This window comes from Bombina bombina, chromosome 4 (assembly GCF_027579735.1).
Source record: "Bombina bombina isolate aBomBom1 chromosome 4, aBomBom1.pri, whole genome shotgun sequence".
In the NCBI taxonomy this organism is placed as follows: domain Eukaryota; kingdom Metazoa; phylum Chordata; class Amphibia; order Anura; family Bombinatoridae; genus Bombina; species Bombina bombina.
In genome coordinates, this window is record NC_069502.1 from 767,762,927 (window position 1) to 767,789,959 (window position 27,033).

The 27,033-nt window shown below is 38.1% G+C and overlaps 1 protein-coding gene across 1 annotated transcript in view; it reads right to left on the reverse strand.

Annotated features, from left to right (window-relative positions):
* Nucleotides 1-1,510: 1,510 nt before the first annotated feature.
* The window catches only part of LOC128657841 (formin-2-like), a 141,631-nt gene continuing 116,108 nt past the window's right edge, over nt 1,511-27,033 (reverse strand). Inside the window, exons 13-14 of the mRNA XM_053712263.1 lie at nt 4,566-4,665; nt 1,511-2,521 (exon numbers count right to left, since the gene is read on the reverse strand). Coding sequence (XP_053568238.1) covers nt 2,456-2,521; nt 4,566-4,665 — 166 coding nt within the window. The 3' untranslated portion in view covers nt 1,511-2,455. The remainder of the gene's footprint in view (nt 2,522-4,565; nt 4,666-27,033) is intronic.

A 27,033-nucleotide genomic window follows, 5' to 3' on the forward strand; every position in this document is an offset into this window, starting at 1 on the left:
AAATAACAGACATAGCCTTCTTAATGGATTTAAAAAATAAAATCTCTTATGTTTATCAGGAACACTCTGAAAATTAGATGTTGACGGAACAGCAACAGGTAATGTAACAGTACTAAAGGAAATTTTATCTGCATTAATAAGTTTGTCATGACATGCAATACAAACAACAGCTGGAGAAACAGATACCAAAAATTATAGCAGATACACTTAGCTTGGTAGCTCCAGCACCGGGCAGTGATTTTCCTGAAGTATCTTCTGACTCAGTTGCAACGTGGAACATCTTGCAATATGTAATAGAAAAAACAACATATAAAGCAAAATTGATCAAATTCCTTAAATGACAGTTTCAGGAATGGGAAAAAATGCCAAAGAACAAGCTTCTAGCAACCAGAAGCAATGAAAAATGAGACTTAAATAATGTGGAGACAAAAGCGACGCCCATATTTTTTTAGCGCCAAATAAGACGCCCACATTATTTGGCGCCTAAATGCTTTTGGCGCCAAAAATGACGCCACATTCGGAACGCCGACATTTTTGGCGCAAAATAACGTCAAAAAATGACGCAACTTCCGGCGACACGTATGACGCCGGAAACGGAAAAGATTTTTTGCGCCAAAAAAGTCAGCGCCAAGAATGACGCAATAAAATGAAGCATTTTCAGCCCCCGCAAGCCTAACAGCCCACAGGGAAAAAAGAGTCAAATTTTTGAAGGTAAGAAAAAATGATTAATTCAAATGCATTATCCCAAATATGAAACTGACAGTCTGAAAAATAATGAATGTTCAACATTCTGAGTCAAGGCAAATAAATGTTTGAATACATATATTTAGAACTTTATAAACAAAGTGCCCAACCATAGCTTAGAGTGTCACAGAAAATAAGATTTACTTACCCCAGGACACTCATCTACATGTTTGTAGAAAGCCAAACCAGTACTGAAACGAGAATCAGCAGAGGTAATGGTATATAAATAAGAGTATATCGTCGATCTGAAAAGGGAGGTAAGAGATGAATCTCTACGACCGATAACAGAGAACCTATGAAATAGACCCCGTAGAAGGAGATCACTGCATTCAAATAGGCAATACTCTCCTCACATCCCTCTGACATTCACTGCACGCTGAGAGGAAAACCGGGCTCCAACTTGCTGCGGAGCGCATATCAACGTAGAATCTAGCACAAACTTACCTCACCACCTCCATAGGAGGCAAAGTTTGTAAAACTGAATTGTGGGTGTGGTGAGGGGTGTATTTATAGGCATTTTAAGGTTTGGGAAACTTTGCCCCTCCTGGTAGGAATGTATATCTCATACGTCACTAGCTCATGGACTCTTGCTAATTACATGAAAGAAATATTAATTTTTAAATTTAAAGTAGAAAAACAAAGTATTGCACATTGGATTTATAACTTAAATACTTACGATAAATTTACACATTTTATGAAGAGGAAATAGATGACAAAAAAAGTACAATAAAATAGCAGTTACAGAGGAAATGGTAGACCTGTCAGATCAACACAAATTATTTTATTGATTTTGCAAATAAATTAAAGAGATAACTTTGGAAGTCACAATAGTTTATTAAATACAAAATTATATTACACACACACATGCATACTTCTCTCACACACACACACCTTGGCATGCATTGTGTAAACCTGCATTCCTACATTGCTGTGTTGGCTCAGATAAGTGCTATAATGCTTTCTAAATTTGCAAACATCTCAGAATCTATTACAAATAGCCAAATATGCAGGTAGTTTATTTAGCTGTAGGGGTGTGCAAAGAGGCATAAAGCCAGGCTAACAAAACATCTGTGTCAAATTGTAGAGAACAACTGAAATTATATATTTTAATAGCACAAATTAAGGACAGGTTAAAATCCCTTTTACCACGCTTGTGATAAACAATATTCATAGCAAAGACTGAATATATATAGCCTCGTTTTTCAAAAAAGATGATTGAGATTTTGTTTTACACATGCTGGCCAGAAAAAAAAAAAAAAAGAAAAAAAAAGTAAAAAAAACTTTTAGGCATCACATACTATATGAATAGAAAAACAGCAAGATGTTGTGTGTTATGGAATCAGAGAGGTGGCCTTTTTAAGGATAAAGGGAGGTGTGGTATTTAGAATGGCAGAAATTGGCTATCGTCCATGACAGAGAACAAGGTGCAGTCAACAGCCCCCTAAAACTCCTTTTTGTTTAAAAAGCAACAAAGCAATGGTTGGTGCTCTGGTGCAATGGTGGTCTTTTGGAGTTTAGAACTGTATTCAGGGTGCATAATGATCTCACAATGTATAAGACACCTGAAGCATGTTAAATATGGTCACCTTATGTTCCATTCATTTTATCTGCTACAAGAGGGCTCTTGTACAATAAAGTGTCTCCCAGCACAACAGTTTTATAAAACATTACTCTCTAATGCAATTGAGAGAAATGGTGTTTTGAAGACTATTTACACAATGGACTTCATGAAATAGTTCTCCTTGTAATTTTTTAGTTTCTCACTCAACTTTGCTTTCTGAAATAAAAAAAAATAAAGGACCAGTCAACACAGTAGATGTGCATAATCAACAAATGCAAGATAAGACAATGCAATAGCACTTAGTCTGAACTTCAAATGAGTAGTAGATTTTTTTTTCTGACCATTTTAAAAGTTATGTCTTTTTCCACTCCCCCCTGTACCATGTGACAGCCATCAGCCAATCACAAATGCATACACGTACCATGTGACAGCCATCAGCCATTCACAAATGCATACACACTTATTCTTGCACATGCTCAGTAGGAGCTGGTGACTCAAAAAGTTTAAATATAAAAAGACTGTGCACATTTAGTTAATGGAAGTAAATTGGAAAGTTGTTTAAAATGTCGTGCTCTATCTGAATAATGAAAGTTTAATTTTGATTGAGTGTCCCTTTAACATCTGTTAAATATAAACTGAAAACATAGCAAATATCAGTATTAGTGTGTTGGAAGTGCTTTTGTACACCACCTGGAATTTGTCATGTGGTAGATCTCAAACAGACTCATTAAAAAGGGACATGAAACCCTATTTGTTTCTTTCACGATTCAGACAGCATACAATTTAAGAAAAAGTTTCCAATGTAATGCTATTAGTAAATTAACTTCATTCTCATGGTATTCTTATAAAATTGCCTCCATATAGTTTCCAGATGCTACCTACCTAGGTATTCTTTTTAACAAAAAATACCTTTGAACACTAGATGGCAGCAGTGTTTTCACAATGTATAATATTTTTAAAAGCATTCTTACAAAACTGTTGCCCTGCTGTGCTCCAGGCACATTCATGCTCCTGAGCCTACCTACTTGCTTTTAAACAAAGTGAACAAAATACATTTAATAGAAGTGAAATTAAGGTGTTTTTTTTTTAAATGTACACACTGAATCATGAAACTATTTGTTTTTATGTCCCTTTAACCCCTTAACAACCAGCGCTGTACCCTGTACGGTCATTAAGCCCTTAAGGTGGGGCAGTGCAGAAATAGAGTTGCAGAGTTACCGATGCAGAGAGGGACACCGGTAGTGCTTATCAGTGGTGTGGGAGGGTTAGGAGGGAGGGAGGCCCATTGATGGAGGGGGAGGGAGGGATGGGCAGGAACAAATGGGACTGCTACACTGCACAAAAAATAAATGCAGAGAGGGAGGGGGAAAAGATTGTAGAAAAAAAATGGCAGAAACTAATTAGAGGGGGAGGGTTAGATAGCTTTTTGGGAGGGATTAGGGAGGTGGGAAGATAAGTGGGTTATTATACACTGAAGAAAATAAAGTCTAAAACTGATTAACCCCTTCACTGCTGGGAATAATAAAAGTGTAATAAGTGTAAGAATAAATTACCTGTAATACATTTTTTTGGGGGGGAAACAAAATATTTTTAAAATTTGTTTTACTATTAAATTAATTAAGTATTTCATTCCAGTCCTCAAGTGCCCCTAACAGGCCAGATTTTCATATCATCTGATCTAAAGCAAAGGTGAAATAATCAGCTGATCAGTATCCATGGTTACTAGTTCAGATATCATGAAATGATATCAAGTATGGGTAATTGAGAACTGGAGTTCGGAAACACTGGATTAAAGGGAGAGGAACCTCCAAAATGCTCTTTTATGATTTGGATATTACATACAATTTTAAGCAACTTTTCAATTTACTTATATTAAGTTTGCTTCATTCTCTTGTTATCCTTTGCTGAAGGAGCAGCCTTGCACTACTGGCAGCTATAGCTGAACACATCCAGTTAGCCAATCACAAGAGACAAATGTGTTCAGGCACCATCATCAACTAGATCACACTAATGTATGAGATGTGTATGATATGTGCGTATTCTCTTTTTCAAAAAGGGATACCAAGAGTGTCTTAAAATTACTTGCTCTATCTGAATCATGCAAGTTTTATTTGGACGTTCCTATCCCTTTAATTTACCAAACAAAAAACACTAAGCAAAACCAGGAAAAGTACATTTTAAAGTGCCATAAAACCAATACACCATTTGACAGATTTGAAATTAAAATAAAATTTATAATAAAAAAAATATATATACTTACAATTCCAGATTCATGTTTTGGTTTTACAACAATTGAAGCTAATTTTAACCTATAAGAAATAGCTTTTTTCTGTTTATATACTTCTTCAGCTTTTTTTAACCTGTAAGAAATAGCAATGGATTACTCAACTATATTTACATGTGAATGCTACTTTCAGTAAAAAATAATAAAATTAAAGACAGCTAAGGAATAAGGGCTAGATTACAAATGGAGCGCAAACAATTTCGCAAGGGTTTTTGCGATCGTTTGAGATTCTGATAAACTTGAAATATCAGAGCAATTAAAAAGGAGCGCAATCTTGATATACGATAGAATCCTGACCGCAAAACAGTTATACAAAATTAAAGTTGCACAAAAGACACTTAAAAAACCAAAATTTATGCTTACCAGATAAATTCCTCTTTCCTGGCAGGGAGAGTCCACGACAACATTCCTTACTGTTGGGAAATACAACACCTGGCCACCAGGAGGAGGCAAAGACACCCCAGACAAAGGCTTAAATATCCCTCCCCTTCCCCCAGTCATTCGGCAGAGGGAACGAGGCAAAGTAGGAGAAACATCAGGGTATAAAGGTGCCAGAAGATAAGCAAAAAGGGAGCCACCCTAAAAATTTTAACAGGCGGGGTCATGGACCCTCCCTGCCAGGAAAGAAAGACCTTTAAACTGTTGAGCATAAATTTTGTGTTTTCTTTCCATAAGGCAGGGAGAGTCCACAACGACATTCCTTCCTGTTGGGAAAATACCCAAGCTCCAGTGGACACTGAAGGAATAACGGGAGGGAAAGAAAGAAAGAGGCGGACCCTAATCTGAGGGCCCCACAGCCTGGAAAACCTCTTTCCCTAAAACTGCTTCAGCTGCAGCAAACACATCAAATTTGTTAAATTTAGACAAGTATGTAAGGACGACCAGGTAGCCGCCTTACAAATCTGATTCATAGAGGCTTCATTCTTAAAAGCTCAGGAAGAAGCAACTGCTCTAATGGAATGAGCCGTAATCCTCTCGGGAGGCTGCTGTCCCACTTTCTCATAAGCAAAGCGGATAGCACTTCTCAACTAGAAAGACAAGTCAGACGTAGTGGGCTTCTGCCCCCTACGTTGACCCGCAAAAACGACAAAGATGAAGATTGTCTGAATTCCTTAGTAACATGTAGGTAAAACTTCAAAGCACGAACCACATCCATATTGCGATGCAAACATTCCTTCGCTGAAGGATTGGGACACAAGGACAGGACAACAATCTCTTGATTGATGTTACGATCTGACACCACCAGCCGGGAGTATTAGGCGTGCCGTGGGTAACTGCATGTGAAGCAGTTTGAGGGGATAGAGGGTAGACATTTCCCAAACCACAGAATCCTGAGAGGTTGACAACTCAGAGGGACTATTTATGCTAGGGGGGTTAGCAGACTTAGCTCCCTTCTTAGACTTTAGAACAGTACCCAGGCAAATAGAACAAAATTGAGCAGGTGGACAAACCACCGCCTCCTCACAGCATAAACAGGTATTTATAATAGGAGGTGCAGAACCTTCTAGCATATTATCAGAGTCCTCCATCGCTGGAGATGCAATCCCACAGTAAGTAAAGATTTAAACAAATTTTCTAGGACTATTTTTAATAATTAAAAAGAGGCACCTTTATAACCCCAATGGCAGTGGCACTCACAACCTCTTAGACCCAGACAGTTATAGAACGCTCTCGGTAGGATTGCCAGAAATCCTGCAGTAAGATCTCAAGGAAAACGTAATGAACAGCACCCGATTATGTGGTGCGCAAGAAGGGACCTCCCCTGCTATAAGAAAAAGTGCGCAAGGCTATTAGTAGCTGCGCAACTAACAAAAACTAAAGTAAAACCCGTCAGTTTCATTGCCAAAAAGTACCATAATAATCGAAGTCCCTGCTAAGTAGTAATATAAAGTGGACTTTCTCTCCAGGATCTATGCTGTGGAACAGATACAGCCTCAATTGTGTCAGCCTTGCCGCAGTGTTCTGACAGGGACCTGAGTGTAAAAAGGCAAGCAGTGTAACTCGTTAACACTGATTGCCCAGGAGCTGTTAGACAGTCTGGATCGCTTCGCAGAAAAACTTTCCCTGCATCTTCAGACTCTAAAATTCATCAATACTCTCACTGAGAGGTTTATATAATTACTTAATTAAAACTCCAGTCCTTTCTTGAAGGGAACATACCCATTTAAGGACTATCCGAATCTTCTGACACTTCTCTGCCATTCTCCTCTAGTGGCGAAAGGCAAATAATGACTGGGGTAATGGGGAAGGGGAGGGATATTTAAGCCTCTGAGGCCCATTTATCAAGCTCCAAATGGAGCCTGAGGGCCTGTGTTTCTGGCGAGTCTTCAGACTCACCAGAAACACAAGTTATGGAGCAGCGGTCTAAAGACCGCTGCTCCTTTTCCTGTCCGCCTGCTCTGATGAGGTGGACAGACAGACATCGCCACAATTCAACCCAATCGAGTGCAATCGGGTTGATTGACACCCCCCTGCAGGCGGCCGATTGGCCGCAAATCTGCAGGGGGCAGCGTTGCACCAGCAGATCACAAGAGCTGCTGGTGCAATGCTGAATGCGGAGAGCAATATATTCTGCGAGGTCTGTCGGACCTGATCCGCACTGTCGGATCAGGTCCGACAGACCTTTGTTATTTAGGCCTCTCTGGCTGGGGTGTCTTTGCCTCCTCCTGGTGACCAGGTGTTGTATTTCCCAACAGTAAGGAATGTCGCTGTGGACTCTCCCTGCCTTATGGGAAAAAATGCATTACAAATTACAGTTACACTCATTAACACTGCCTAATAAAAACTAATCTTAAAAAAATATTGCAAATAGAAGTTAAGGGCTCAAAGATATGAGAACTTGGGTGTTAATGTAGAATCAAAGTGGAAATCAGGAGCACCGGCAGCAGGTAGTTTAAAAATTAAACATTTATTCTTACACCTTAGTGTTGGTAAAATATTCCAAATGCTTGGCACAAACAATGGAAATAAAGTTTAGGAAAGTCTGTTGACAACAACCTTACATGTTTCAGCTCCAAGAGCCGTCCTCATAAGCTGCTGTCTGACTTAATAAAATTAACATATTTAAAAGCAGCAGACAAATCCTATTGGTTACAACTTGATTAGTAAACTAGTAACACTTGTAAACCTACTATATAAGTTGCTAGTGTTTAACCCTTAAGTTCCCTTTTTACAGAGTGCTACAATTAAGTAAAAACTTTATAATTCAGTGCCCTTTTATACACAGAATGTTAATAAAGAGTAAGGATATAATGACAATTTTACAATCCCATTCTATCAGTTAACAAATCATTTAAAACTATTTATAACTATTTATACCAATTCTTCCTAACATAGGGGATTGACCTATTACTGTGTATAAATAATAGTAGCTTTTTTTGTTTTTTTTGTTGCATCTTTACTTTTTTACATCTTCCTGTACTATTCACAGCACATGATCAATTAGGGAAACTTCTATTTCATGCTACCACTATAGGCTAAGGTACTGGGAACTATGTTTTGAATCCTTTGTTACAAATGTAGATACTCATTATTTATCTTATCAAACTTATCCTTTGATAGGTACCCACAATCTCTACAAATGTGTGTATACATTCTCTATGACTAATTTAGTTTGTTTTATGGAGTAACCTAAAGTATGTATGTAGGTATAGTGAAAGCCAGCCATGCACTTATATCCTGATTATTATCGTGCAAGGTAATTGTAGATGATGATCTGTGACTAGTCTTAACTGTCATTGCCAAAAATTCATGAGGTCATAGTCAGAGTTAAAACCATTAGGGACCCTGGTTTTTAACTTAAAAATCCAAAATACTTCCTGTCTACCCACGATTGTCTCTCTATCCCCACCATTTCTGGGGGGCAATGTCCTTTCTATAGCAGTCCAGAGAAAACTGCTAGTGTCTTTGTTATGGACTGTGACAAAATGTTGTACCAAAGGTGTACTAGCTTTCCCTATTTTTATGGAGGAAAGGTGCTCCCTTATTCTGGATCTCACCTCCCTAATTGTGAGACCTACATACTGTTTCTGACACTCTGTACACGTAATCAAATAAATGATAAACGTGGACCTACAGTTCATACACATACGTTTTTGGTACTCTTGTCCAGTATAGGTCGAAATGAAACTTGTCCCTGTGTCTACTTTTGCACAGGCTACACAGTTCATATAATGACATTTATACATGCCTCTTGATGTCAACCATGATGAATCTTGTGTCAGTTCCTTGCTAGGTAATTTTGTGGGGGATACCATATTTCCTATGCTCATATTCTTTTTGTATGCAAATCTGCAATCCTTAAAATTGATGTCTGCTAAGCCATCATCTGCTCTTAATAAGGGGAGATGTTTTCTAATTATATTACAGATATTAGAATATTGACTACTATATGTTGTTACAAACAGTAAATCTTTAGATTCATCTCTCTTTCTTGCATCTCTTCTCCCCTTACCAAGAAGATCCTTGCGATTCTGTTTCATTACTGACTGCTTGGCTGATTCTATCAATTTTTTCTGATAACCCCTCTGTTCTATCCTTTCTGTTAGTAAAGTGGATTGTTCATGATAGCTGTTATCATCTGAACAATTTCGTTTCAATCGTGTATACTGACCTTTTGCTATCCCTTTGAATGTACTTGTTGGATGGCAACTGGCTGCATGTAGCAATGTATTTCCTGATATGGGCTTTCTGTAAACTGTAGATCTAACAAGTTCCCCATTACTTCCACTAAGTGTGATATCAAGATAATTGATCTGCTTCCTATCAAATTCCAAAGTGAATTTCAAACCCACATCATTTGTATTTAAACCTCCTACAAATTTTTTCATTGTTTCATGATCGCCTTGCCAGATGAAGAGCAGATCATCTATGAAGCGTTTGTATACAACTATGTTATCTCTGAAAGGGTTCCCATCTCCAAATATGCTACACCGCTCCCACCAACCTAAAAATAGGTTGGCATATGAGGGTGCAAATTTTGCCCCCATAGCGGTGCCGCATACCTGAAGATAGAAAACCCCCTCAAATGAAAAATAGTTGTGTTTCAGAAGAAAATCTGTGACTCTTACTACAAACTCACAATACTCTGGATTACTACCATAATATTTTCTCATGAAAAAAGCTATCGCTTGTAATCCTCTTGCATGTGGTATTGAAGAGTAGAGTGATTGGACATCTATTGTTAACCAAGTAAACTTATCACTCCACTCTATATCTGAAACTATTTGCAATATATGCTTTGTGTCCTTTACATGGCTCCAGAGATCAAGTACCATTGGCTGTAAGATCTTATCTAGCCATTCTGACAGGTGTTCTGAAAAAGACCCTATTCCACTTACTCCTGATTTCCACTTTGATTCTACATTGACTGTTTGCCCATTGTGAAGCACGGCTAGCACTGGAATTTTATGCTGTGTTCAGGACTGTTTTAAACCCGGTATTTTGTTCCGGAACGAGCAGAGGCAGTAGTGAGCTGACGTCATCGGACGCACGCATCAGAAGCGCAACCGCGCCCCCCTATTGCTATAGGCTGAGGAGGGTATGGCAGGCTGATTGGAGGAACAGAGGACGCTGAGAGACACGGGAAAGGTGTCGGAAGAGATCCAGGAGAGGATAGTAACAGCGTGATACACTCAGCCTCTACCCTGGGACCAGCCGGCATACACAGGGGGGCACGGTAAGAATACCTTTAATTGTTACTATATGGGACTGGTTGCCATTGTAAATGGGTACACGCTACTAATACTCACTACAGTGTGGGCTTTATGCCAGCTTCTTATATGCTTTTCAGTATTGCCATCATCTTTATTTGCTGTGAAATCCTGTTGATAATTTGTATATTCACAATAGCGTTTGGGCAACGCTTACTCTAACAGCAAAGACAGATTGAGGAGGTATATATATATTTTTCTGCTCAGTCCTGAAACATGGAGGCACAAATGGAAGTTGCAGTAAGACCACAAACTTTCTTTTCTTTAAGGAGTGCACAAGAAAGGGATGATAAGAATCCTGAGTGTGAAACTATATTTTCTATGGACAGATCTAAGTATACTCTTTCAGCATTATTTGAAGAAATGGAGTCCAATTTGATAAAAGAAAATAAATTAAAATGGGACATTTGGACATTGGAAAGTTATACTAAACTTAATATAATACCAAGAGGTTTAAGGTTAAACAAATATCCTACTTTTGTGACAGAGGACAGGGTATTTATTAATCAGTGGAATGATGTTTTATCTGAGTGCTCATTCAGATTGATGCAACTACTAATACAGTATAAAACAAATCAGTTGCTTAGTGTAAAAAATGTGATTACCCTAATACAGGATGAATTGAATATTAGAAGTGAACATACAAGCTACCCTGTATTTGACCAAACCCTGCAAGATGTTGTGGCTGAAGCCAAAAAAGTATTGCTAGACAGAAAGCATTCCAAATTTGTGAGAGATCAGTCAGATTATACAAATAACATGGTATATATTTGGAATAGAAAAGAGAGGTTTCAGACCAGACGAGATTTTAATCTAAGGAACAACTTTGGCAATAGAGGTAGAGGTCGTAGGAACAGGGGGAGAGGTAGAAGTGGAAGGCGAATTCAATTCTCTGATAGTGAAACAGAAGGGACAGGGGACAGCTCTTGTTCTGGGGGAGAAGAAGACACAGATCACATTGTACAGAACAGTCAAGCTATGAGTAACTACCACTATAATCAACAACAAATGGGACAAGTAAATTACAGTCAACATTTAGCTACACCTAAAGAAAACACACAGCCACAGGTAGTTACACCTAAAGTACTTATACAACAGCCGGTGTCTATATTAAAAAACACCCAGAAGGGCTCAAAATCTAAGTATAGTACCCCAGTACCAGATCAGACACCTAGTGGAGGTAATCTAATTAGCAATCCAGACACCATTGAGAGATCAGAAATGAATCAGGTTTTTTGTATCCCCCAGCCAAAACCAGACGGGGGGGGGCGAGGCAACAGAGGATCAACAAGAGGGAGGTACTCACTCAGAACACAACAGAGACAAACACGCTACCAATAGCAAATGTCACCAATACATTTCCAATCAATAATGTAATAAATCTGTCTGCTTACACCCTGAATGATGTGGAATTAAAATTGTTGGGTTTAGGTTTGGGGTTTGTTCCCACTAGTTCATTCAATTTGTTTAATACATTATTGGACGTAAATAAATTGATCAGAAGATTAACTTTAAAGAAGCATTTTTCTGTGAATAAACACTCTTCCAATGAATTCCAGCCACAAGAGAGCATGGTTGTTCAGCCTAGCTTTGAGACTGGCAGGGATACAAGTGGAATAGATTTCCAGCATCTTTGTGACTTAAATACATTGGAAACTTTAGCAGAAGAAAGTGTCGGGAATGGGTCCATTTCTGAATCGGCTATATGTACCCCCAAATTTAAGAAAAGATCTACCTTCTACCCGTTACAGAGTAGAGGGAATATAATAGAAGAATTCCAAAACAGAGTAGAAGAAGATCTTACTAATCTATACTATACTCAGACTAATACCAAATACAATCTAACATACAATGAAAAGGAAATACTGAAGAAATTGGCACAGAATAAAGATCTGGTAATACGTGCCGCAGATAAGGGGGGCTCAGTTTTGGTTCAGAATAGAGATGATTTTGTTAATGAAGCTCTTAGGCAGTTGAATAACCCATTGAATTATAGAACACTAACTAATGATCCAACTAATATCTTTAACAAAAAGTTACAAGACTTAGTAGATGATGGTGTGGAACTAGGTTTCATTGAAAAAGATACTAGTGATTACCAACCCCAAAATACCGACCTTTAACCATCTTCCTAAAGTACACAAGAGTACAGAGAATGTGATAGGAAGGCCTATAGTAAGTGGAATAGGGTCTTTTTCAGAACACCTGTCAGAATGGCTAGATAAGATCTTACAGCCAATGGTACTTGATCTCTGGAGCCATGTAAAGGACACAAAGCATATATTGCAAATAGTTTCAGATATAGAGTGGGAGTGATAAGTTTACTTGGTTAACAATAGATGTCCAATCACTCTACTCTTCAATACCACATGCAAGAGGATTACAAGCGATAGCTTTTTTCATGAGAAAATATTATGGTAGTAATCCAGAGTATTGTGAGTTTGTAGTAAGAGTCACAGATTTTCTTCTGAAACACAACTATTTTTCATTTGAGGGGGTTTTCTATCTTCAGGTATGCGGCACCGCTATGGGGGCAAAATTTGCGCCCTCATATGCCAACCTATTTTTAGGTTGGTGGGAGCGGTGTAGCATATTTGGAGATGGGAACCCTTTCAGAGATAACATAGTTGTATACAAACGCTTCATAGATGATCTGCTCTTCATCTGGCAAGGCGATCATGAAACAATGAAAAAATTTGTAGGAGGTTTAAATACAAATGATGTGGGTTTGAAATTCACTTTGGAATTTGATAGGAAGCAGATCAATTATCTTGATGTCACACTTAGTGGAAGTAATGGGGAACTTGTTAGATCTACAGTTTACAGAAAGTCCATATCAGGAAATACATTGCTACATGCAGCCAGTTGCCATCCAACAAGTACATTCAAAGGGATAGCAAAAGGTCAGTATACACGATTGAAACGAAATTGTTCAGATGATAACAGCTATCATGAACAATCCACTTTACTAACAGAAAGGATAGAACAGAGGGGTTATCAGAAAAAATTGATAGAATCAGCCAAGCAGTCAGTAATGAAACAGAATCGCAAGGATCTTCTTGGTAAGGTGAGAAGAGATGCAAGAAAGAGAGATGAATCTAAAGATTTACTGTTTGTAACAACATATAGTAGTCAATATTCTAATATCTGTAATATAATTAGAAAACATCTCCCCTTATTAAGAGCAGACGATGGCTTAGCAGACATCAATGTTAAGGATTGCAGATTTGCATACAAAAAGAATATGAGCATAGGAAATATGGTATCCCCCACAAAATTACCTAGCAAGGAACTGACACAAGATTCATCATGGTTGACATCAAGAGGCATGTATACATGTCATTATATGAACTGTGTAGCCTGTGCAAAAGTAGACACAGGGACAAGTTTCATTTCGACCTATACTGGACAAGAGTACCAAAAACGTATGTGTATGAACTGTAGGTCCACGTTTATCATTTATTTGATTACGTGTACAGAGTGTCAGAAACAGTATGTAGGTCTCACAATTAGGGAGGTGAGATCCAGAATAAGGGAGCACCTTTCCTCCATAAAAATAGGGAAAGCTAGTACACCTTTGGTACAACATTTTGTCACAGTCCATAACAAAGACATTAGCAGTTTTCTCTGGACTGCTATAGAAAGGACACTGCCCCCCAGAAATGGTGGGGATAGAGAGACAATCCTGGGTAGACAGGAAGTATTTTGGATTTTTAAGTTAAAAACCAGGGTCCCTAATGGTTTTAACTCTGACTATGACCTCATGAATTTTTGGCAATGACAGTTAAGACTAGTCACAGATCATCATCTACAATTACCTTGCACGATAATAATCAGGATATAAGTGCATGGCTGGCTTTCACTATACCTACATACATACTTTAGGTTACTCCATAAAACAAACTAAATTAGTCATAGAGAATGTATACACACATTTGTAGAGATTGTGGGTACCTATCAAAGGATAAGTTTGATAAGATAAATAATGAGTATCTACATTTGTAACAAAGGATTCAAAACATAGTTCCCAGTACCTTAGCCTATAGTGGTAGCATGAAATAGAAGTTTCCATAATTGATCATGTGCTGTGAATAGTACAGGAAGATGTAAAAAAGTAAAGATGCAACAAAAAAAAACAAAAAAAGCTACTATTATTTATATACAGTAATAGGTCAATCCCCTATGTTAGGAAGAATTGGTATAAATAGTTATAAATAGTTTTAAATGATTTGTTAACTGATAGAATGGGATTGTAAAATTGTCATTATATCCTTACTCTTTATTAACATTCTGTGTATAAAAGGGCACTGAAGTATAAAGTTTTTACTTAATTGTAGCACTCTGTAAAAAGGGAACTTAAGGGTTAAACACTAGCAACTTATATAGTAGGTTTACAAGTGTTACTAGTTTACTAATCAAGTTGTAACCAATAGGATTTGTCTGCTGCTTTTAAATATGTTAATTTTATTAAGTCAGACAGCAGCTTATGAGGACGGCTCTTGGAGCTGAAACATGTAAGGTTGTTGTCAACAGACTTTCCTAAACTTTATTTCCATTGTTTGTGCCAAGCATTTGGAATATTTTACCAACACTAAGGTGTAAGAATAAATGTTTAATTTTTAAACTACCTGCTGCCGGTGCTCCTGATTTCCACTTTGATTCTACATTGACTGTTTGCCCATTGTGAAGCACGGCTAGCACTGGAATTTTATGCTGTGTTCAGGACTGTTTTAAACCCGGTATTTTGTTCCGGAACGAGCAGAGGCAGTAGTGAGCTGACGTCATCGGACGCACGCATCAGAAGCGCAACCGCGCCCCCCTATTGCTATAGGCTGAGGAGGGTATGGCAGGCTGATTGGAGGAACAGAGGACGCTGAGAGACACGGGAAAGGTGTCGGAAGAGATCCAGGAGAGGATAGTAACAGCATGATACACTCAGCCTCTACCCTGGGACCGGCCGGCATACACAGGGGGGCACGTTAAGAATACCTTTAATTGTTACTATATGGGACTGGTTGCCATTGTAAATGGGTACACGCTACTAATACTCACTACAGTGTGGGCTTTATGCTTTTCAGTATTGCCATCATCTTTATTTGCTGTGAAATCCTGTTGATAACTTGGGTGTTAGAAAAAGAAAAAAAATAACTGCAAAGGGCTTTAACTGAGCTACACACACACACTAGAGCCTTTTGCCGTAATGTAGATGAAAACATGTAAAAGCATATTTATGCAATATTCATATTTAATAAAGGTTTTAACTATGTATTTACTGTACTCTATGCGGGAAATGCGTGAACACGATCGTGATTTTCTGCTGGAGAAAACGTTTACTTTCAACTTGTAATACCAGCGCAACCCGACTAACGCAACAATTCAAATCCTAGCTTCACTTGCAATCTAGCCCTAAATTTGCTAATGACTGGGGTGACAAGAACCCTTTGCAGATTATTCTAATTTTGTCAAAACTTATTTGATTAAAAGGAAATTAAACAAACACTTAATACATGCAAGATAGAATGTGTTCAATGCAAAAATTGACCTGAAATATGGAAATAGGGCCAGATTTATTATTGATAGGACGGACAAGGTTTACATGTGCAATTAAAGGGGCGCATTTGTTCCCCATATTTATTATTACACTAATATTAGTCCACACATGCAAAACTGTCCCCAACTCTCGCACAGTTGGTTGTCAAACACCCCAACTGATCACTACTGTCCAAAACCAACAATAATTCCAGAATTTGCCCATTTCTTACTAAAAAAATATAAATACAAAAAACATAATTTATGTAAGAACTTACCTGATAAATTAATTTCTTTCATATTGGCAAGAGTCCATGAGCTAGTGACGTATGGGATATACAATCCTACCAGGAGGGGCAAAGTTTCCCAAACCTCAAAATGCCTATAAATACACCCCTCACCACACCCACAATTCAGTTTAATGAATAGCCAAGAAGTGGGGTGATAAAAAAGGAGTAAAAAGCATCAACAAAGGAATTTGGAAATAATTGTGCTTTATACAAAAAAAAATCATAACCACCACAAAAAGGGTGGGACTCATGAACTCTTGCCAATATGAAAAATTAATTTATCAGGTAAGTTCTTACATAAATTATGTTTTCTTTCATGTAATTGGCAAGAGTCTATGAGCTAGTGACATATGGGATAGCAATACCCAAGATGTGAAACTCCACTCAAGAGTCACTAGAGAGGGAGGGCTAAAAAATAAAACCAGCCATTTTTCGCTGAAAAAAATAATCCACAACCCAAAACATAAGTTAATGCTCATTAAATGAAAAGAAAAAAAACTTAAAACATAAACAGAAGAATCAAACTGAAACAGCTGCCTGAAGAACTTTTCTACCAAAAACTGCTTCCGAAGAAGCGAATACATCAAAGCAGTAGAATTTAGTAAATGTATGCAAAGACCAGGTTGCGGCTTTGCAAATCTGATCAACTGAAGCTTCATTCTTAAAAGCCTACGAAGTGGAGACTGATCTAATAGAATGAGCTGTAATTCTGAGGCGGGGCTTGACCCGACCCCAAATAAGCTGAATGAATCAAAAGCTTTAACCATGAAGCCTTCTGACCTTTCCTAGAACGAGAAAAGATAACTAATAGACTAGAAGTCTTCCTGAAATCTTTGGTAGCTTCAACATATTTCAATATTTCTTCTCCAAAGAATTCTTAGGAAAGGACAACAATGTCTATTAATGTTGTTAGAATTCACAACCTTAGATAGAAGTCCGCAAAACCACCTTATCCTGATGAAAAATCAGAAAAGGAGATTCACAAGAAAGAGCAGATAATTCAGAAACTCTTCTAGCAGAAGAGATGGCCAAAAAGAACAACTCTTTCCAAGAAAGTAGTTTAATGTCCAAAGAATGCATAGGATCAAATGGAGGCTCCTGTAAAGCCTTCAAAACCAAATTAAGACTCCAAGGAGGAGAGAATGATTTAAAGGGACATGAAACCCAAATATTTTCTTCCATGATACAGATAGACTGCACAATTTTAAACAACTTTCTAATTTACTTCTATTGTCTAATTTGCTTCATTTTCTTGAAATCCTTTGCTGAAAAGCATATCTAGATAGGCTCAGTAGCTGCTGATTGGGAGCTGCACATAGATGCCTCGTGTGATTGGCTCATCCATGTGCATTGCTATTTCTTCAACAAAGGACATCTAAAGAAGGAAGCAAATTGGATAATAGAAGTAAATTGTTAAGTTGTTTAAAAGTTTTTTCTCTTTCTGAATCAAAAGAAATTTTTTGGATTTAGTGTCCCTTTAATGACTTCTTGATACAAACCAAAGCCTGTACAAAACAGTGAATATCAGGAAGCTTTAGCAATCTTTCTGTGAAATAAGTCAGAAAGAGCAGAGATTAGTCCCTTCAAGGAACTTGCAGACAAAACCTTATCCAAACCATCCTGAAGAAACTGTAAAATTCTAGGAACTCTAAAAGAATCAAGCGAATATATGAGAACACCATGAAATGTAAGTCTTCCAAACTTTATAATAAATCTTTCTAGAAACAAATTTACGAGCCTGAAACATAGTATTAATCACTGAGTCAGAGAAACCTCTATGACTAAGCACTAGGCGTTCAATTTCCATACCTTCAAATTTAATGATTTGAGATCCTGATGGAAAAACAGATCTTGTGTCAGGGTTTTTTTCCCTGTTTTGTTTCCCATGTGCTGCTGGCAGCCATTCTCACCTCTCTTGCCGACTCTGGTGCATACTGTGTGATGCTGCTCATTTCCTGCACTTCCTTTTATGGCCAGACTGGTGTATATCATCCGTGTGAGACAGGATGCAGTCTCAGAATTATGATGTCATCACTTATTATTTAAAGGGAGTCTGTTCAGTATGCTTTGCCCTTGCGTTGTCTCAGACCTGTTTGTGAGAGCTCCTGTGTATTACCTGGCTGTCTGATGTCCCTCCTGGTTCCTGATCCCTGGCTTGTTCCTGACTCAGTTCTCCTTGTTCCCGATTCCGGCTCATCTGAATATTCGCTTTGGCTCCTGACTCAGCTCGTCTGACTACCAGCTCTGGTTTTGATTCCTGGCTTGTGGACTTTTTATTATTTTTTGCTTTTAATAAAGACGTGATTATTTTTGCACTTCGACCTTAATGGAAGAGGCCAAGGTTGGCAACTGGACATCCGAACAAGATCTGCATACCAAAACTTGTGAGGACATGCTTGAGCTACCAGCAATACAAACGACTGTTTCATGATGATTTTGGATATCACTCTTGGAAGAAGAACTAGAGGCGGGAAAATATAAGCAGGTTGGTATAACACCAAGGAAGTGTCAACACATCCACTGCTTCCGCCTGAAGATCCCTGGACAGGTACCTGGGAAGTTTCTTGTTTAGATGAGATGCCATCAGATCTATTTCTGGAAGACCCCACATCTGAACAATCAGAGAAAACACATCTGGATAGAGAGACCACTACCCCAGATGTAAAGTCTGACGGCTGAGATAATCCGCTTCCCAACTGTCTACACCTGGGATATGTACCACAGAAATTAGACAAGAGCTGGATTCCGCCCAAGAAAGTATTGAAAATACTTCTTTCATAACTAAGGGACTGAGTCCCACCCTGATGATTGACATATGCCACAGCTGTGATATTGTCTGTCTGAGAACAAATGAACGGTTCTCTCTTTAACAGAGGCCAAGCCTGAAGAGCCCTGAAAATTGCACAGAGTTCCAAAATATTGATTGGTAATCTCGCCTCTTGAGATTTCCAAAATCCTTGTGCTGTCAGGGATCCCCAAACAGCTCCCAAACCTGAAAAGACTTGCATCTGTTGTGATCACAGACCAGGTTGGACGAACCAAAGAGGCCCCTAGAACTATACAATGGTGATCTAACCACCAAGTCAGAGATAATCGAACATTGGGATTTAAGGATATTAATTGTGATATCTTTGTATAATCCCAGCACCATTGATTCAGCATACAAAGCTGGAGAGGTCTCATATGAAATGAGCAAAGGGAAGTGCGCCCGATGCTGTAGTCATGAAACTTAAAACTTCCATGCACATAGCTACTGAAGGCAATAATAGAGACTGAACGTTCCAACAAGCTGAAACCAATTTAAATTGTCTCTTGTCTGTTAAAGACAGAGTCATGGATACTGAATCTATCTGGAAACCTAAAAAGGTTACCCTTGTCTGAGGAATCTAGGAAATTTTTGGTAAATTGATCCTCCAACCATGTCTATGAAGAAACAGTTGATTCGTGTGAGATTCTGCAGAATGTAAAGACTGAGTACCAAGATATCGTCCAAATAAGGAAAACACCGCAATACCCCGCTCTCTGATAACAGAGAGTAGGACACCGAGAACCTTTGAAAAAAGATTCCTAGAGCTGTCGCGAGGCCAAAAAAGGAAGAGCAACAAATTGGTAATGCTTGTCTTAAAAAAAAATTTAAAAAAAAAAAAAAAAAAAAAAGTCTCAGAAACTGATAGCAATCTGGATGAATCAGAATATGAAGATATGCAACCTGTAAGTCTATTGTGGGCATATAATGCCCTTGCTGAACAAAAGGCAGAATAAACCTTATAATCACCATTTTGAAATTTGGTACTCTTACATATCAATTCAAAATTTTTTAGATCCAAAACTGGTCTGAATGAATTTTCTTCTTTGGGACAATGAATAGATTTGAATAAAACCCCAGACCCAGTTCCTGAAACGGAACTGGCATGATTACCCCAGATAACTCCAGGTCTGAGCGCGAGAGAAAAAAAATCTTCACAGGCGGTCTTACTCTGAATCCTATTCTGTACCCCTGAGAGACAATATTCTGAATCCAATGATTTTGGACCGAATTGATTCAAACATCTTAGAAAAAAAACTTAATCTACCCCCTGGAATAAGAGCCGCACCTTCATGCGGACTTGGGGTCTGGCTTTGATCTCTTAAATGGCTTGGATTTATTCCAATTTGAAGAAGGCTTCCAATTGGAAACAGATTCCTTGGGGAAGAATTGGATTTCAGTTCCTTATTTAAGAACGAAAACGGTTAGAACCTTTAGATTTACCCATAGATCTTTATGTTTATCTTGAGGCAAAAAAAACTCCCTCCCCCCACCCAGTGACAGTTGAAATTATTGAATCCAAGTGTGAACCAAATAATTCAGATAGCAATCTCGACTTAGAAGTCATATCAGCATTCCAAGATTTAAGCCACAAAGCTCTTCTAGCTAAAATAGCTAAAGACATAGATTTAACATCAATCTTCATAATATCAAAAAATGGCATCACAAATGAAATTATTAGCATGTTGAATCAAGTTAACAATACTAGACAAATCATGATCCGATACTCGTTGCGCTAAAGTTTCCAACCAAAAGGATGAAGCAGCTGCAACAACAGCCAAAGAAATTGCAGGCCTAAGAAAAAGACCTGAAAATAAATAAACTTTCCTTAGATAAGAAACAAGTTTCCCATCTAAAGATCTTAAAAGAAATACTAACTTCCATAGGAATAGTAGTACATCTAGCTAGAGTAGAGATAGCCCCATCAACTTTGGCGATCTTTCCCAAAACTCCAATCTAACTCCTGGCAAAGGATACAATTTTTAAAACCTTGAAGGAATAAAAGAAGTACCAGGCCTATTCCATTCCATAGAAAATACATCAGAAATCAGGAACTAGAAAAACCACAGGAGGGTTATAAAAAAAAATGTAAACGTTTACTAGTTTTAATATCAAGAGGACTAGTTTCCTCAATATCCAATATAATCAACACTTTAACAAAGAATGAATGTACTCCATTTAAAATAAATAAGTAGATTTGTCAGTGTCAATATCTGAGGAAGGATCTTCTGAATCAGATACATCCTCATCAGGAGGAGGATAATTCAGTATGTTGTCGGTCATTCGAAATTTCATCAACTTTATGAGAAGTTTTAAAAGACCTTTACATTTATTAGAAGGCGGAATGGCAGACAAAGCCTTCTGAATAGAATCAGCAATAAATTCTTATAAATTCACAGGTATATCTAGTGCATTAGATGTTAAAAGAACAGCAAAAGGACAATGTACTATTACTGATGGACACATTCTCTGCATGTAAAAGTTTATCATAACAACTTATTAGAAACCACAGCTGGAGATATAACCTCCACAAAATTACAATAAATGTACTTAGCTTTGGTAGAACTGTTATCAGTCAGCAGGATTCCAACAGTGATTCCTGAGACAGGATCAGATTGAGACATCTTGCAAATGTAAGAGAAAAAAAACAAGCAGTTTCAGGAATGGGGAAAAAATGCTAACAGCATAGCCCTCAGAGAAAAAAGGCAAGAGGCATATAGGAATGGGGTTTAAAATAATGAAAATATTTGGCACCAGGTATGACGCACAAACAGAGAAAGATTTTTGGCACTAACATCCGGAAATGACACACTCGCGTCATGAAGATGCAACCTTGTGAAAGGACTCGGCGTCGACAAAGACGCTGGAAATGACTAATTTGCGTCATCGAACGTAACTTCGCTCCAAAAAAATCTCGCTACAAAAATGACGCAATATAGTTTGGCATTTTGCGCCCTCGCAAGCCTAATTCTGCCCGCGAATTTAAAATAACAGTCAATTGAAAAAAAGACTATACCCCAGGTAAATACATTTTCCTAAAAAATGCATTTCCCAGATATGAAACGGACAGTCTGTAAAAGGAAATATATTGAAACCTGAATCATGGCAAATATAAGTACAATACATATATTTAGAACTTTATATAAATACATAAAGTTCCAAACCATAGCTGAGAGTGTCTTAAGTAATAAAAACATACTTACCAAAAGACACCCATCCACATACAGCAGATAACCATTTCAGTACTGGTTTGGCTATCAGTAGAGGTAATCGTATACAAAAGAGTATATCGTCGATCTGAAAAGGGAGGTAGGAGATGAATCTCTACGACCGATAACAGAGAACCTATGAAATGGATCCCCGTTAGGAAGACCATTGCATTCAATAGGTAATACTCCCTTCACATCTGTCTGACATTCAGTGTACTCAGAGGAATCGGGCTTCAAAATGCTGAGAAGCGCATATCCACGTAGAATCTAAGCACAAACTTACTTCACCACCTCCATAGGAGGCAAAGTTTGTAAAACTTAATTGTGGGTGTGGTGAAGGGTGTATTTATAGGCATTTTGAGGTTTGGGAAACTTTGCCTCTCCTGGTAGGATTGTATATCCCATACGTCACTAGCTCATGGACACTTGCCAATTACATGAAATAAATATTAATTCCCTCATTTTGTCACATATCTATTACTGAAACCTGCTCCTAAATGGTCTTCTAAAATATCACCCCCCCTCCACTCTATCATGAATGCTTCAGTTAGACTCACCCACTTAAGTCACTGATCTACATCTGCTGCCCAGTCAGTCCCTACACTGGCTCTGCATACTCTGTAGAATACAATTCAAAGTATTAACCTATAAATCACTACACCACACTCACAACTAAATTTCCTCTCTTCTCTAAGTACTCCCCCCCTACTTGCCATCTACGATCTACATCTGACCTTCATCTCTCCACTCTTATCTCTACATCTCTCTCTCGCTTCCAAGACTTCATACCCTGCTCCTTTCCTCTGGAACTCTGTGCTGCTCCATCAGATTGTCTCCAACTGTGTTCTTTGAAAACCCACCTACTTATGAGCTTACCATCTCTTCTTGCCAAAATAAATCTTGAACTGCTTTTAATCACTGCTGCAACTACAATCCACATGGCAAACTACCCAAATCTTATGTCTCAGCACCCTCCACCTGTAGACTATAAGCTCTTTGAAACGGTGTCCACCTCCTGTACTAACTTGTTTTGTTTAGTCTGCTATGTATTTATATTACCACAAATCTACAAGTCATTGTATACTCCTACCTTTGTACCCAGTGCTTTGAAATATTGATGCGCTACACAAATGATAATTTGGCCAAAAAAAAAAAAAAAAAACCTTCATTTTTGCTTTTGTTGGCTATTTTGTTCGTTTTTTGCCTATACAAAAATGGAGAGCTGAATTTATGACAGAGGGATTAGCTGTTGAGACTGTATGTTACTGGTGTTGACAGAGGGATTAGCTGTTGAGACTGTATGCTACTGGTGTTGAAATACAGAAAGAGGAATTATAGCACACTCCGGTACTGGAGGTTAAAGGTTTATTCAGCTGGCCTGTGAACTATACCAGAAGTATTCAGCAGCTTTGCTAAGCCCATAATAGAGCTCAAAGGTATGTAGTAAACAAAAATGACATGTTTTCATGAGTATGTAATTTGTCCACTACAGCAGGGCTCGACAAACCCAGAAGCCAGGTAGCCACTGGCTCTTAGAATTTTACCCCTGGCTCCTAAATATTATATTGGACTGACATTTAGATACGTTTAGGAATATCTGAATAATGTACTGTATTTGTTAATATGCAACATTAAAGGGAAACCGTAGTACAGTGTTCGACAAATCTTTAAAATTTAGGAGCCAGACATACTTTTAGGAGAAAGACAGTGGTATTTGTAAATAGATCTATGGAAACTCTAAATTACTGTGCATTTATTTCCTAGAATATTAATGTTAGGACAACGAGTTTCTCCTTTTCTTTTTAACTACAGTTCTTTAAGATTTATATTCTAGCATCAGTGGTGGTGTAATTTGAACATTCAATATATTACAGAAATTACAAAAATCTTCTAGATTTTTTTTGTTATATGGCATTTCTGCCATTCCAATTGACCACTATGCATAGGATGTCCCCATCTATGGATGATCATATGAGATTGCTGTAGTCCCATCATATGTATAGATCTCAAGAATTGATGAAAAAACAAAATTTATGCTTACCTGATAAATTTCTCTCTTGTGGTGTATCCAGTCCATGGGTTCATCCATTACTTGTGGGATATTCTCCTTCCCAACAGGAAGTTGCAAGAGGACACCCACAGCAGAGCTGTCTATATAGCTCCTCCCCTAACCCCCACCTCCAGTCATTCGACCGAAGACAAGTAAGAAAAAGGAGAAACTATAGGGTGCAGTGGTGACTGTAGTTTTTAAAAATAAAAACACCTGCCTTAAAGTGACAGGGCGGGCCGTGGACTGGATACACCACAAGAGAAAGAAATTTATCAGGTAAGCATAAATTTTGTTCTCTCTTGTAAGGTGTATCCAGTCCACGGGTTCATCCATTACTTGTGGGATACCAATACCAAAGCTTTAGGACACAGATGAAGGGAGGGACAAGGCAGGAACTTAAACGGAAGGCACCACTGCCTGTAAGACCTCTCTCCCAAAAATAGCCTCCGAAGAAGCAAAAGTATCAAATTTGTAAAATTTAGAAAAAGTATGAAGCGAAGACCAAGTCGCCGCCTTACAAATCTGTTCAACAGAGGCCTCATTTTTAAAAGCCCATGTGGAAGCTACCACTCTAGTAGAATAAGCTGTAATTCTTTCAGGAGGCTGCTGGCCAGCAGTCTCATAAGCTAACCGGATTATGCTTCTCAGCCAAAAAGAAAGAAGTTGCCAAAGCCTTTTGGCCTCTCCTCCTTCCAGAGTAGACAACAAACAATGCAGATGTTTGACGAAAATCCTTAGTAGCTTGTAAATAAAACTTTAAAGCACGAACCACGTCAAGATTGTGTAACAGACGTTCCTTCTTTGAAGAAGGATTAGGACACAGTGATGGAACAATTTCCTGATTGATATTCTTATTAGATACTACCTTAGGAAGAAACCCAGGTTTGGTACGCAAAACTACCTTATCTGTATGGAAGATCAGATAAGGGGAATCACACTGTAAGGCAGATAACTCTGAAACTCTTCGAGCTGAAGAGATAGCCACTAAGAACAGAACTTTCCAAGATAAAAGCTTGATATCTATGGAATGCAGAGGTTCAAACGGAACCCCTTGAAGAACTTTAAGAACTAAATTTAAACTCCATGGCGGAGCAACAGGTTTAAACACAGGCTTGATTCTAACTAAAGCCTGACAAAACGCCTGAACGTCTGGAACATCTGCCAGACGCTTGTGCAAAAGAATAGACAGAGCAGAAATCTGTCCCTTTAAGGAACTAGCTGATAATCTCTTTTCCAATCCTTCTTGGAGAAAAGATAAAATCCTAGGAATCCTGACCTTACTCCATGAGTAACCCTTGGATTCACACCAATGAAGATATTTACACCATATTTTATGATAGATTTTCCTGGTGACAGGCTTTCAAGCCTGAATCAAGGTATCAATGACCGACTCGGAGAAACCACGTTTTGATAAAACATAATTTATGTAAGAACTTACCTGATAAATTCATTTCTTTCATATTAGCAAGAGTCCATGAGCTAGTGACGTATGGGATATACATTCCTACCAGGAGGGGCAAAGTTTCCCAAACCTCAAAATGCCTATAAATACACCCCTCACCACACCCACAATTCAGTTTAACGAATAGCCAAGAAGTGGGGTGATAAAAAAGTGCGAAAGCATATAAAATAAGGAATTTGAATAATTGTGCTTTATACAAAATCATAACCACCACAAAAAAGGGCGGGCCTCATGGACTCTTGCTAATATGAAAGAAATGAATTTATCAGGTAAGTTCTTACATAAATTATGTTTTCTTTCATGTAATTAGCAAGAGTCCATGAGCTAGTGAAGTATGGGATAATGACTACCCAAGATGTGGATCTTTCCACACAAGAGTCACTAGAGAGGGAGGGATAAAATAAAGACAGCCAATTCCTGCTGAAAATAATCCACACCCAAAATAAAGTTTAACGAAAAACATAAGCAGAAGATTCAAACTGAAACCGCTGCCTGAAGTACTTTTCTACCAAAAACTGCTTCAGAAGAAGAAAAAACATCAAAATGGTAGAATTTAGTAAAAGTATGCAAAGAGGACCAAGTTGCTGCTTTGCAAATCTGGTCAACCGAAGCTTCATTCCTAAACGCCCAGGAAGTAGAAACTGACCTTGTAGAATGAGCTGTAATTCTCTGATGCGGAGTTTTACCCGACTCAACATAGGCAAGATGAATTAAAGATTTCAACCAAGATGCCAAAGAAATGGCAGAAGCTTTCTGGCCTTTTCTAGAACCGGAAAAGATAACAAATAAACTAGAAGTCTTACGGAAAGATTTCGTAGCTTCAACATAATATTTCAAAGCTCTAACAACATCCAAAGAATGCAACGATTTCTCCTTAGAATTCTTAGGATTAGGACATAATGAAGGAACCACAATTTCTCTACTAATGTTGTTGGAATTCACAACTTTAGGTAAAAATTCAAAAGAAGTTCGCAACACCGCCTTATCCTGATGAAAAATCAGAAAAGGAGACTCACAAGAAAGAGCAGATAATTCAGAAAACTCTTCTGGCAGAAGAGATGGCCAAAAGGAACAAAACTTTCCAAGAAAGTAATTTAATGTCCAATGAATGCATAGGTTCAAACGGAGGAGCTTGAAGAGCTCCCAGAACCAAATTCAAACTCCAAGGAGGAGAAATTGACTTAATGACAGGTTTTATACGAACCAAAGCTTGTACAAAACAATGAATATCAGGAAGAATAGCAATCTTTCTGTGAAAAAGAACAGAAAGAGCAGAGATTTGTCCTTTCAAAGAACTTGCGGACAAACCCTTATCTAAACCATCCTGAAGAAACTGTAAAATTCTCGGTATTCTAAAAGAATGCCAAGAAAAATGATGAGAAAGACA